Source organism: Lipotes vexillifer, unplaced genomic scaffold (genome assembly GCF_000442215.2).
Source record: "Lipotes vexillifer unplaced genomic scaffold, Lipotes_vexillifer_v1.1 scaffold802, whole genome shotgun sequence".
Lineage (NCBI taxonomy): Eukaryota > Metazoa > Chordata > Mammalia > Artiodactyla > Lipotidae > Lipotes > Lipotes vexillifer.
This window is the reverse complement of record NW_006790237.1, coordinates 1,467,279-1,481,358: the sequence shown is the minus strand read 5'-3', so window position 1 is coordinate 1,481,358 and position 14,080 is coordinate 1,467,279. Positions and strand designations below refer to the sequence as shown.

General features: G+C 48.6%; 1 protein-coding gene across 1 annotated transcript in view; it reads right to left on the bottom strand.

Annotated features, from left to right (window-relative positions):
• Positions 1–7,067: 7,067 nt before the first annotated feature.
• The window catches only part of ZNF473 (zinc finger protein 473), a 7,143-nt gene continuing 130 nt past the window's right edge, over positions 7,068–14,080 (bottom strand). Inside the window, 3 exon segments of the mRNA XM_007463447.1 lie at positions 7,068–7,597; positions 7,766–9,649; positions 10,932–11,024. Of these exon segments, the coding sequence (XP_007463509.1) occupies positions 7,068–7,597; positions 7,766–9,649; positions 10,932–11,024 (2,507 nt within the window).

Here is a 14,080-nt window from a genome sequence, read left to right as displayed (position 1 = left end):
GAGCGGTCTCGGAGTCTTAGGCCATCTAGAGCAGGGGTTCCCAACCCTCTGGCCGGTGTACCCACCAGTCCATGGCCTGTTAGGAACCGGGCGGCACAACAGGAGGCGAACAGCGAGCGAGCAAAGCTTCATCTAGGGCTCCACACTGCTCTCATTACCGCCTGAACCATACCCCACCGCCCGCCACAGGTCAGTAGAAAACTTGTCTTCCAAGAAACCGGTCCCTGGTGCCAAAAAGGTTAGGGACCGCTAATCTAGAGGACCGAGGGGAATGAGAAGCTGGGCGAGGCTGGGGCATGCCGTCAAGGAGCCTGAGGCTGGACGGGGGGCGGGCTTTGAGGCGAGGCGGTTGTAGGGGCGGGGTTATGAGGCGTGGTTATGAGCAGGAATAGAGCGGGAATTGGCTGGAATGGGCGTGGACGGGAGGGCGACCCTGGAAAAGGGGCGGGACCTCAGGTGGAATTGAGCCAATGAAGCTGGAGTAGGCGAAACTCGCTGACTGTCCTGAGAATCCTCCTATCCAATATCCTTCTTGAGTCCACGGGCGAAAGTGAGGCTCAGAGAAGAGTGGAGATTCGTCCAGGGCTATTCACTGATCTTTCATTCTTGGTTTAGGGACTCATTGGCTGAATTAAATGGTGTTGAACCAATTCAGTTTCTAAGCTAACTTTCTAAGGAAGGTAATTAGTAAATGTTTTGTAAAAAGAAATGTATCATTATTGTTTTATGAGTAATACAAGACCGAAGCATGTGTCACATTTTGGGCTCTCACTCCTTGTCGTAACGGGTGTAAATGATCTCTCAGGAATGGAATGGTCCAAGCCTTGTGACGCCGTGTTTTCCTGGTGAGTTTATCAGGTCTTTCTGTCCCTCTGTAACAGCTGAAATTTATCAAGCACGGAAGTTTTCTGACTCAGTGGAGATCTGCTTTTATGCAGCTTATGGTACAAAGGGAACAACTCTTTTCTATCTTGTTGGGATTTCTTTCACCAGCAGATAGGTAGGCCTACCCATAATTTTCAAAGCCAAGCAACGAAATGCTATTAGACAACAAAAAAAAGTCCTCATGTAATAAAGAGTGACTCCATTATTTTTTTTACTTTTTCTTTTTAAGATTTTTTTGATGTGGACGAGTTTTTTTAAGTCTTTATTGGATTTGCTACAATATTGCTTCTGTTTTATGTTTTGGGTTTTTGGCCACAAGGCACGTGGGATCTTAGCGCCCCGACCAGGGATCAAACCCTCACTCCGTGCATTGGAAGGCAAAGTCTTAACCACTGGACCGCCAGGGAGGTCCCGTTTTTCTTTCTTTTTTTTTCTTTCTTTTTTTTTTTTTTTGCCCACACCACGCAGCTTGTGGGATCTTAGCTCCCCGACCGGGGACTGAACCTGGGACCACAGGCAGTGAAAACACCAAGTCCTAACCACTGGATTGCCAGGGAATTCCCGACTCCGTTTTTTCAATGTTTGCTGAAAGCATCGAGCCTCACCCCTCCCTTTTCCCGTGTCCCACATCTGGGGAAGCAGATTGGAAAGTCTGGCTGTGCCCTCTTTTGGTGCCAGTGGGAAGTTCAAAGCAAAGGCAGGAACCCTCACCCTGGCCCCACCCATTAACCACTATACTAACCCCAAGCCGGTCCTTGCTCTCTTTCAAGCCACTTTCGAATCAGCTTGGGAAGCCTGCCTGCTCCCTAAAGAAAGTCACATTGTGTGACTAGTAAATCGTTTCATACCTTCTTGCTGTGTGTGTGTGTGCCGACATCAGTCTGGATGTTCAAAGCAAATTTGGTGGGGGGGGGGCATCCTGTTTGGCCATAGTTCTTCAGAAGCTCCGTACTTGTAACATGGTCCAGGAACAGGGAGCCTAAGATCATTATCAGATGGAGCACAGAAGTGTAATGTCCTGCATCCTCATGGGTTAGAGCTCAGGAAAGCTGAGCTGAATGACAGGTTGGATTATTGCTCACGTGGTGCTCATTTACACTTAATGGGTTCCCAGCCCTCTTTGCAGATGCTTGAGCAACCGAGGCTGTTATGTCCCACCTGCTGGCCCCAGCCCTGACCTGACCCTTGTGAATTGGGTTCAGTCACAGTTCAGACAGTTGAGGGTTCAAAACGCGGGGCAAGATCTCCCACTTTGGAAGGGCTTTCTGGGGAAGATGACCCCCAGAGGCTGCCTCCAGGGTAACAAGCCTTCAGTGATGGAGGGTGAAGCACATTTCTTCATTCACAGCACAGATAATTAGTATATTCGCAGAGTTGTGCAAACATCACCACAAACAAGTTTAGAACTTTTTTTTTTTTTTTAACCACATCACGCGGCATGCGGGATCTTTAGTTCCCTGACCAGGGATTGAACCCATGCCCTCTTCAGTAAAAGCATTGAGTCTTAACCACTGGACCACCAGGGAAGTCCCAAGTGTAGAACATTTTCATCACCCTAAAAAAGAAATCCCTTAGCCGGCCTCTCTCGATCCTCCCGTTCCCCAGCCCCTGGCAACTACTAATCTACTTCCTGTGTCTTGTGGATTTGCCTATTCCTGACATTTCATTTAAATGGAATCATACAATATGGGGCCTCTTATATCTGATCTTTTTACTTAGCATAATGTTTTCAAGGTTCATTCTTCTTGTAGCATCTATCGGTACTGGATTCCATTTTATTGCAAAACAGTATTCCATTGTATGGATTATACCACATTTTATCAGTTCATCAGTTGATAGACATTAATTTCCACTTGGAAGCTATTATAAATGATGGTGATATGAGCAATCATGTACACGTTTTTATGTGGACATGTGTTTTCTTTTCTCTTGGGAAATACCTAGGAGTATAGTTGCTGGGTCATAGGGTAAGTCTAGGTTTAACCTTTTGAGGAACTGCCAGACTGTTTTCCAAAGTGGCTGAACCATTTTATAAGTCCGCCAGCAGGGTATGAAGTTCCAGTTTCTCTACATTCTCACCAATACTTGTCTTTTTCATTATAGCCATCCTAGTGGGTAGTATTTCATTGTGGTTTGGATTGTATTTCCCTAATGACGAATGATGTTGAACATCTTTTCATGTGTTTATTGGACATTTGTGTATTTTCTTTGAAGAAATCTATATTCAGATCCTTTGCCATTTTTAAGTGGATTATTTGTCTTACTATTGAGCCGTAAGCGTTCCTTATATAGCCCAGCTACAGGTGCTATATCAGATATATGCTTTGCAACAATTTGTCCTCATTCTTTGTGTTGTCTTTTCACTTTCTCCATGTTGTCCTTTGAAGCACAGAAGTTTTTAATTTTGATGAAGTCCAGTTTATCTTTTTTGTCTTTTTTTGCTTGTGCTTTTGGTGTCATATATAAGAATCCATTACCTAATTTAAGGTTATTAAAATTTATATCTATGTTTTCTTCTAAGAGTTTATAGTTTTAGCTCTTACATTTAGATATATCTCTGATCCATTTAATTTTGTCAATTTTTTACTGTGGATAAATACACATAAAATTTACCATCTTAACTAAGTGTACAGTTCAATGGTATTAAATACATTCATCACTTTGTGTGGCCATCACCACCACCCATCCCCACAACTGTTTTCAGCTTGTAAAACTGCCCCTTTCTCCAGCTCCTTGCAACCACCATTCCTAGGTACGATTTTCCTAGAACAGTATCTTCTCAACATTAGGCATCCACATCCCACCTCCTTGGTTTATGCAGAGCGGCCCCTTTCCATCCTCCTAAGACGCCACTGCCTGTCCCAAGATTCTCCTATTTATTTCAGTCCATCCCCTTTGAAACTTTCAACCGCGACTGTGACCGAACAATCGGTATCACTTGCCGTGAATGGAAGTTTGCTGTAAAAGTAAATGCAACGAAAACTACTATTTGCACATTTTCAGTGGATAGCATTGCCCACCCAAAGTGCAGAGTTTGGGGTCCTGGGGAGAGGCTAAGTGTTAAAGCTACTTTCTCATTGGGGTGACCAAGAGGGATCAACAGACTCAAAAAGGGAACACTGGTCTCTCGGGTTGAATAGAGTAAGATGCCAGCCCCACCCCATTCCCCACCCCTGCCAGCCCACAGTGGACATGTAGCATGACATGAGGGAAATAAACAGTCACTGAAATCTGACACACAACTGTGTGGCCATAGCATAATCTAGTTCATCCTGATGGATACAATTAAGAGTCCATTGGCAGGATGCTAGGCCTTAGCTGAGTGTTCCCCAACCTCATTCGATGACATACCACCGTCAATTTGTTTTGCTGTAGTTGTGTACCATGCATTTTCCTTTAAATCAGCTTAAAAACAAAAGAAAACAGATCAATTTATTTTCAAAGAGGACTTCCTACCACTACCATGAGTGAGAAACTGGTATCTCTTGTCAGTAGAGGAAAAAGGGGGAGAGGGGAAGTAAAATAAGTACCAGGAGAGCAAAACAATATTAAATTCTAGCAACAACTCTTGCCTGAGCCTGAGGCCTACTGTGTCTTTGTAACTAGAGAGGAATAAATATGCTGTCCACGCTTCCTCCTTGATCAAGTAGGATTGCATGAGAATGGAAAAGTGCCAGTTGATGACGTGCTGAGGACCAACTGAAATTGAGTGGTTCCCTGGTGGTCCTTGCCCCTCCCAGACTTTGGGAAAACAGATTTAACCATCTCATCGTGGGGTGGTTTTCACCATTAGGAGCCCTCCCATCCTAGAATGTGAGCACTTGGCAGGTAGTGACTGTGCATGCCCAGCCCCTGCCCGGGTGTGTGGCACTGAGCTGAGAAAAGCAACCAAAACTTAGAAACTCAAAACTTTAATCAGAGAACCAACACGCAAACATGAGGTCGGGCATTTCTACACTGGCCCACAGAACACAGGTCACTAGTTACATAGATCCCCCACCGCCTTCCCCCACACACAATGGCTGCCAACTTTCTACAAGACCTCTGACCTCTATCTGTGGTGTCAAAACTCTTGGTTGAACACACTTATCAAGTTGAGTTTCCGCCCCTGCCCTGTCCTGCCCCTTAGGTATCTATCAGGCCTGTTGCCCAGATACAACAGGTGGGGAGTTGGACGTTTCCGCCATTTGAAAACCAGTACACTCCCCACTGTGGTGTGAACGGTCAGCCAACAAGGTCCCAGTTTCAACGACAAAACCAACCAGCACAACTCAAGGTGCAAGGTTTGAAAATCCCAAGAGTCCAGAGCACATACTCCTGAACTTTTTTTAGCACCAAAAATATGAAAGAATATTGAAAGTGTCAAGAGTCCAATGTCTTTGTAAGATTGTGCTTCAGCAAAGAGGTGACAGGGTCACTTAGCTGGTGGGACACAAAAGCTCAGGGCCGAGGAGGTGCCATCAAGAGAGCTGGTGGTGTGGTTCCCTGAGATGAGACTCAGCTGTAGAACAGGCCTGGCCAAGGTGAGCAGTGAACTCTGGGGCTCCAACAGGAAGGACTGTGTCCTCACTGGGCTTGCCAACACTCCTCAGGGGAATTGCTGTGATATGAGAGAGTGTGGTATTTTAAGACATCACTTGGCAATGGAAACGAGGCCATCCATTTCCCTTTGATTCTAGAAGCTTCAAGGCAAGGGCAGGGATTACCATATTGGTGTTCCCCACCCTGGAGCCTAGGGAAGCACCTGGTGAGTGGCCACCTTGGACAACTGGTAAAGGAGGAACATTCCAGCACTCGTTTCTGTGCATCAGTTTTTGCTACCAAGCACATCTGTATAAATGGTGTGCACTGTGTGGAGACAGCAACATCCAATGCAGCTTTCCTAACTGAATCCAGCTGCTTATGGTATTAACTCTCACGATAAACTGGGTCTCATCATTTAACCAACAACTTTAAATAGGAGATTATGGGAAGGGGTGGCATGTGGATATGGGAGGGGGTCCTTTTGAGTGAGAGGTTTGGGAGGTTAGGAGTGGAAAGTTCTTGCCATGCAATGTTAGTTTACGTGTTCTTGACTTTTTGTGGGTTAAGAAAGTACTAGGACAGGGCTTCCCTGTTGGTGCAGTGGTTAAGAATCCACCTGACAATGCAGGGGACGCAGGTTCGAGCCCTGGTCCAGGAAGATCCCACATGCCACGGAGCAACTAAGCCCGTGCACCACAACTACTGAGCCTGTGCTCTAGAGCCCGCGAGCCACAACTACTGAGCCTGTGTCCCACAACTACTGGAGCCTGCGTGCCTAGAGCCCATGCTCCACAACAAGAGAAGTCAACGCAGTGAGAAGCCTGTGCATCGCAACAAGGAGTAGCCTCCACTCGCCACAACCAGAGAAGAGCCTGTGTGCAGCAACGAAGACCCAATGCAGCCAAAAAAATAAATACATAAAAGTTTAAAAAAAAAAGAAAGAAAGAACTAGGACAGAGCTGAGAGATGGAGGGAAGAATAAGGCTAGGCTTTTTCTTTTTCTTTTTGTTTTTAAGAGCAAAGTGCTGCGTTTTTGGATCCAACGAAGACAAGGATATTTTGGTGGAAAACTTTAAAAATAAAAGCCATGCACATTATTAGTAATAACGTTAACTTCAGTGAAATAAAGATAGAGGGTTGCTTAATTTTCTCTTTTAACATAAAAGAGTATATTTGTTATATCTGATGCATGTTTGTAGCTCACACTTGGTGAGTACTTACTATGTGTTGGGCACTTAGTTCTAAAGTGCTTTACATCTCTTTATTTTCACAACAGCCCTATGAAGTAGGTAGCTATTATTTTGCCCACCTTACAGATGAGGACACTGAAGCCCTGAAAGGTTCCATGACTTTTCCTAGGTCACTTAGGTGGCAGATGGCAGAGCTGGGATTTAACTCAGCAGACTGGCTCCAGTCTACGTCTGACTTCCAAAGCTCCACAGCTTCTCAATGTTTGTGTTTTCATTGTTTTAATGAAACTCATGTGTGCAAATTTTCTAATCAATCTTTATTGATAAAGAGATTTATTACTCTTGGGGAGGAGGGGCTTACACTGGGATGGTTTCAACTTTAGGCCTCAGATGAACACATTCTCAGATGTCTGGGATCCTGCTGCCACCCAGCAGCCACCCAGCAGCCATGGGCAGAATTGCTACCTGCTACTTTGGAGTGTGAACTCACTGATGTCGGCTAAGACCTAAGCAGCAGCACAAGGCTTTCTGACAATGTGGACACTGATGTGGTTTCTCCTTGGTGTGAATTCTCTGATGCTGACTGAGATGGGCTCTAAGGCCAAAGGCTTTCCCACACACATCACAAGCATAAGGCTTCTCCCCAGTGTGAGTTCTCTGATGCTGCATCAGATTTGCTTTCTGGGTGAAGGCTTTCCCACATTCGGCACACACAAAAGGCTTCTCCCCACTGTGAACTCTCTGATGCTTAGAAAGGCATGAGCTCTGGCTGAAGGCTTTCCCACATTCCTGACAAACATAAGGCTTTTCTCCAGTATGAATCCTCTGGTGTCGGATGAGTAGAGCACGCAGGCTGAAGGTTTTCCCACAGTCGCCACATTCGTAGGGTTTCTCACCTGTGTGAACTCTCTGATGCTTAGAAAAGCACGAGCTCTGGCTGAAGGCTTTCCCGCATTCCTGACAAACGTAAGGCTTTTCTCCAGTGTGAACTCTCTGGTGTCGGATGAGTTGAGCGCCCAGGTTGAAGGTTTTCCCACAGTCACCACATTCATAGGGCTTCTCACCTGTGTGAATTCTCTGATGCTTGGAAAGGCACGAGCTCTGCTGTGATGTTTTCCCGCATTCATTTTCCTCAAAGGGCTTCTTTCCTGCCTGAGTTCCCTGATGCTGAACGAGGTGGTTACTGTAGGCAAAGACTTCGTCACACTTGTTAGGTTTAAAGGGCTTCTCCGCAGTTTGGATTAACTGATGTTCTGAGAGACATGCACTTTGGCTGAAGGTCTTTCCACTTTTGTTACATTGAAAGGAGTGCTCACTCTTATGGATGGACTCATGTTTGGCAAGGGAGGCACTATAAACGAAGGCCTTCCCACAGTCCCTACATTCATACGGCCTCACTCCAGAGTGGATCCTCTGGTGGCGGATGAGCTGTGAACTTTGGCTAAAGGCCTTCCCACACTGGTTACACTCAAAGGGCTTCACCCTGGCGTGAATCTTCTCATGCTGAGTCAGGTATTTGCTGCAGCTGAAGGTTTTCTCACATTTGTTACACTTAAAGCTCTTCTCGCTGACCCTTGGAGGCTCTCTGTGCTCTGGGTTCTCATTCAAGATCTTCCTGCTCTCGTCGAGTCCTTGTTTTTCTCTGGTATGAACGCTCTGGTGGCAAGTTAGGGTCGAGTGGCAAATGAAGCGCTCACCACACTCCTGACATTCGTAGGGGGTTTCCACAGTGTGGATTTTCTGGTGCTGAACAAGGTGTTCATTGTGGCTGAAGGTCTCCTTGCATTCGGCACAGCTGTAGGGCTTTTCTGTGGCGTGAATGGACAGGTGTCGATTTAGGTGGGAGGGCCGGGTGAAACTCTTGATGCATTGGTGGCACTTGTGGGGCCTGTAGCCCGTGTGAACCCTCTGGTGTTCATTAAGGTGAGTGTTCCGGTAAAAGGCTTTCCCACATTTGTTGCATTCGTAAGGCTTCTCGCCCCTGTGAACCCTCTGGTGGGTCTTTAGGGTCAGGATATGGCTGAAGCATTTCCCACACTCATCGCACTTATAAGGTTTTTCTCCAGTGTGAACAGACTGGTGTTTGACAAGCAAGGAGCTTCGCCTGAAGGCCTTCCCGCACTCCTGACACACAGCAGTCGTTTTTGCAGCATGAATTTTCTGATGTTGGAGGAGGTGTTTGTTAAAGTTGAAGATCGCCTTGCAACTGGCACATTCGTAGAGTTTCCGAGTGTGGGTTTTCTGATACCGGGTGAGATGAAAGGTTTGGCTGAAACTCTCACCATGTTCATTACATTTGTAGGATTTGCCACCTGGGGGTGGGTTGTGACACTCAACAGGCTGTGAGTCTTGACCTGTTGGACCATCACTGTCTTGACTCTTATATGGTTTTTCTTCACTGTGAATGTTCTGATGCCACAGGAGGTATGTATTCTGACTAGAAGTCTTCCCGCACTTGTTACCCACATAGGATTTGGAGCCTGTGTGAGTCACTGACTGCACAAAAAGGCAAGAACTCTGGTTGACATCTTTCTCATTCTCTTGAGGCACAGTGGGGTCCTCCCTAGTGTGAAGAATCCAGTGCTGGATCAGATGGTAGCTCTGGCTGAAGCTCTTCTCACACTGACTACATTTATATGGTTTCTCCCCTCCCTGGATGTTATCCTGCTGGTTCTGGTCTGAGTAGCACCCAAAGTCATTCCCACTTTCCTGAGACTTAGCTGGTGTCAGGCTCCTTTCAGGAAGATCAAGAGTCACAGAACCTGCTCCTGGGAAAAGGAGGGACTTGGGACCAAGGCCTCTCTTGAGTTTGTGGCTCTCGAGTTCGTGGCTCTTGCATTCTGTGGGACTTTCATTGCTGGTAACAATATCGGACTTCAGAAGACTTTCCGGATCTCCAAGCAAACTATCTAACCAGCTCTGATCTATGCAGGCTTCTTCCAGATCGGAGTTCCAGAAGCCATCCTTGGAAAACATCTCGGTAATCTCCTCGAAGAGTCCTTCTTCCAAGAAGTCCTCTGGCAGAGGAGAGGTCTTGCCCTCAGCAGTGTCTGAAAGAGAGGGCAAGAGCAGATGTCTCCTGTGCCCTGGGGGTTAAAGACGGGAGCTGCATGCTGAGAGCAGACAAAAGGGAGAACAGGTGATGGGTCCTGAGTCAGGCCTATCTGGCAAGGAGATGAAGGAGACAGGGCCAAAGTGGTGATCCAGCTGGAACTGGCATCACAGGAAACAGAGCCCATTTCCAGGAGGATTAAGAGGGAAGCTGGGCAACCTCGAGGGTTCCACAGAGAAGTGGAGGCTCTCAGTGGATACTCTCCACCATCACCCCCATCAGCTAAGGCCCACTTCCTAGAGAAGTGAACTCAATGGAAAAGATGTATAAATGATAACAATGCAATATGATTGTTACCACGTGGTTATCATTGTAACCACATCCAAAGGTGGTTTGCACATGGTTACACATGCTTGGAACCAGCCTGGATGTTAAGGTGGCAGAAACAGAAATCCACAGTTGCAGGAGCCTGGGCCTATGTGAAAACACCTGTGTGCTCAACGGGAGGCTACAGAAGGTCCATGTTCACAAGCTCACGAGAGGTGAGCAGAGAATGGAGCTCCAGGCTGACGGCTGGGGTGTAGGCTGAGACTGAGCCATGCAGCCTCCACTCCATGGCCTCTGGTTCAGGGGTCCTTCTCCTCATGTTAACAGCCTAACAATGAGAAAAGCCTCCAGTGCCCCAGGCAGGGCCCTGCCTCTGCTTTTTCCTCCTGGGGATGTCTCAACCAGTGTTAACACCCGGGAATCCTCACTGCTTGACTGGATCCCCTGGAGAAACCATGGCCTGGAAGAGGGCAGACCGAAGGCTCTTGGCAGCATTTAGGCCTGGGCTTGAGTTACTAACAGATGGGCCATCTGCTAGGCCCTGTGGACCAGGAAGGAAGGATGGGCCTGAACGAAAGTGGGGTGAAACAGGTAGACAGGGGGTCCACAGTGCTCAAGGGGCACAAGGCAGGAAGGTGGAGAGACCAACTCAGGGAATGGAAGGCCAACCCCTGCTGAGTCTGGAAGGATGTGGAGGGGACAGAGGAAGGGCACCAGGACAACCACATGCTGAACACAGAGGCAGGCGGAGATAAGGCATGCAGGGTGAGGGTCCTGAACCTAAAGCCAGTGCAAGGCAGAGTGAAGCCCGGAAGCAGGGAATCAAGCTGTCTGGGTAGACAAACTGGGTGGGATGGAGGTCCCAAAGATGGAGGGCCCACAAAGGGCCACACCCCACGACCCCTCCACCCTCCTGCTCGCTGGGTGCTGGTGGGCCCTCTCTGCCCACTCACCAGGGTCTGTTGACTCTGGGCTTCCTTTCGCCAGGGCCGCCAGCTCTTCCCCATCATCTGGATGAGAGGGCAGGTTGGGTCTGGGGGGATCTGAAGGGAGAGAAGAGCATTGTCACCAACCAGATGACAGCAGCATGGAGGGCCATCCAGCCACTGCGTGGTAACCTCCCAGCTCTCCTGACTATTCAGCACCTTATCCAGCGCACGGTTCCCAAGGACCAGATGCAGCACTGGGTGACTCCAGGGATGCCTGCCCTACAGGGTTCCCAGTCCAGTGAAGGAGAGGGACCTGGACAGTCACAATCCAGAATGATCAAAGCTGTGACAACTGGGCCTGGGAACACAAAGGATCTGTAACAGCTCTTGAGGAATGAGCAGAGTGGCCGGGGAGAGGTAGGTACTTCCTCGGCCATCTGAGATTTGTTCATTCACCCATGGACCACACATGGCCAGAGGCCTCCGTGGGCCAGGCCCTGTGAAGTGTATTGGGGTCCCAGAGCTCAATCCCGCACTCTACCCCCTGCAAAATTCCTCAAGGAAGGGAACACAGAGTTGTAATCCCTGGGGAAATGTGCTACAGTGGGGAGAAAGCCACTGCTAACTTCAAAGATGAGAGGCCATGAGCCCAGCAAGTAGGCTTCATCTTTTAGCTGAAAGAGGGCAAGGAAAGAGATTCTCCCCTACAGCCTCCAGAAGGAACCAGCCATGCCCACACCTGGATTTCAGCCAAGGCAGACCCACTTCAAACGCCTGACCTCCATGGGGCTTCCCTGGTGGTGCAGTGGTTAAGAATCCGCCTGCCAATTCAGGGGACACAGGTTCGAGCCCCGGTCTGGGAAGATCCCACATGCCACGGAGCAACTAAGCCCATGCACCACAACTACTGAGCCTGCGCTTTAGAGCCCGCAAGGCACAACTACTGAGCCCACGTGCCACAACTACTGAAGCCCACGCACCTAGAGCCCGTGCTCTGCAACAAGAGAAGCCACTGCAATGAGAAGGCCGCGCACCACAACAAAGAGTAGCCCCGCTTGCTGCAACTAGAGAAAGCCCGTGCTCAGCAATGAAGACCCAACTCAGCCAAAAATAAAATAAAACAAATAAATTAAAAACAACCACAAAAAACAAAAAACTTCTGACCTCCAGAACCATCAGTCAGTGTGTGCTGTTTTCAGCCACATTTGTGGCGTCTGCAAGAGCACCATAGCAAATGATTACACCACTCATATATATAGACACACAAACGTGTGCCAGGGAGTCAAGGGAAACACATTTCTACCATGGATTGTAATTTAAAAATTGCAGACACTGAGATTTGACCTCCCACAAGCTGCTTCTGTAGCACACATTGAGCAGTTTAGAGAAAATCTGCCCCAGTGCAATAAAATTACATGAAATGATACTTTTCAGTGTGTAATCCTTTTTTTCCTTTTTAAAAATCTTTTGGAATAAATTATTTTTTCTGCTTTTGGAAAAGAAAGAAGCAAGGAACTTGAGAAGGGGAAATGAGCTGATCAGGATGAGGTGACACGGATGAAGAGCAGCACAGGCTCCACCTAGTGTCTCAGCCCTGCCGCTCCCTCCCTGGGTGACACTGCTGTTCACAGCCCAGGGAAAACGGTTAGTGCCGCAGGCTGCCTGCTCTCCTTGGAAAGTCCTGCTCGCAAGGCTGGCCCTTGGCTGGTGTCTGGGAACCTGGATTTCGGGGGTGGGGGGTTCCAGCATTCCCTAACTAATAAGAGGGGCTCCCTGTACCCAAACGCCTGCTTCCCTTCGGGGAGTCTAGGATTTGAGTACGTGGCAGGCAGAGGATGCCTATGCGACCAGCCCCCGGTAAAGAACCTGGGTGCTGGGTCTCTAATGAGCATCCTCGTAGACATTTCATATGTGTTGGCGCTGGTCGCTGGGGGAATTAAGCAATGGCCGTGAATAGGACCATTTGCTGAGTCCCGAGAGTCCTCCTAGTCAATCACCAAATGTCGGGGTGCTTCTGGGGACTCCCACAGAGCTGAGAAGGTGAATTCCCTTCTCTGAACCTCGATTTCAGGAGGATCAAGAAAACAGGGAGCCAGACTTCCTTGCACGGTGACTGGAAGATGGGAGGAGAGGATTGTAAGCGCTTGCCCAGCACAAGACCCAGCTCCTGACACAGCGGCTCTTGCTGCTCACTCATCTATTCGTTGAGCCCCCAAAGCGGGTACTGTCCGTTCCGGACACGGGGGCTCCACCAGGGAGCAGCATGAGTCCCTGTCCGCAGGAAGCTCCCATCCTGGCAGAGGGAGACAGACCATAAAATGAGCGGTCAGAACATGAAGGAGCGGTGGGCAAGCCGGGCAGGGGAAAAGCAGGGAGTGCTCATGGGCTTGCAGTTTGTCTTAAAAAAGGGAAGCCCCATGGTGGTGCAGTGGTTAAGAATCAGCCTGCCAAAGTGGGATCCCAATGTCGGCTCTTCCCGGACCAGGGATCTAACCTGGTCCGGGAAGATCCCACATGCCACGGAGCAACTGAGCCTGTGCGCCACAACCACTGAGCCCGTGAGACACAACTACTGAGCCCATGTGCCACAACTACTGAAGCCCACGCACCTAGAGCCCGTGCTCTGCAACAAGAGAAGTCACCACAATGAGAAGCCTGTACAGCACAACGAAGAGTAGCCCCTGCTCGCCGCAACTAGAGAAAGCCTGTGCATAGCAACAAAGTCCCAACACAGCCAGAAATAAATAAATTTTTTTTTTTTTTTAAGGGAAAAAAGAAAAAAGGGGAAGCCCTGAGTCAGGGAGGGGACAGAGGAGAGCAAATGCAAAGATCCCTAAGTGTCAGCTGGAGGAATTCTTCTACCATGATAACAGGAAAGGCAGGGGCCAGATCAGAGTTTCTCAACCTGGGCACTACTGCCATTTGGGGTCGGATAATTCCTGCATTCTGGGATATGTGGCAGCACCTCTGGGCTCCACCTACTGGATTCCAGGAGCACACCCACCACTGCCAACTGGTGACAATCAAAAAGGTCGCCAGGCATTGCCAATGTTGCAGAATCGACCAGCTGAGTACACTGGTCTGAGGCACTCAGGAGGCAGGGGCCCCTTCCATGGGTGACAAGAGAGCCACGGGTGATCACCGAGCAGGGCAGTGATAGGCCCCTGGGGCTG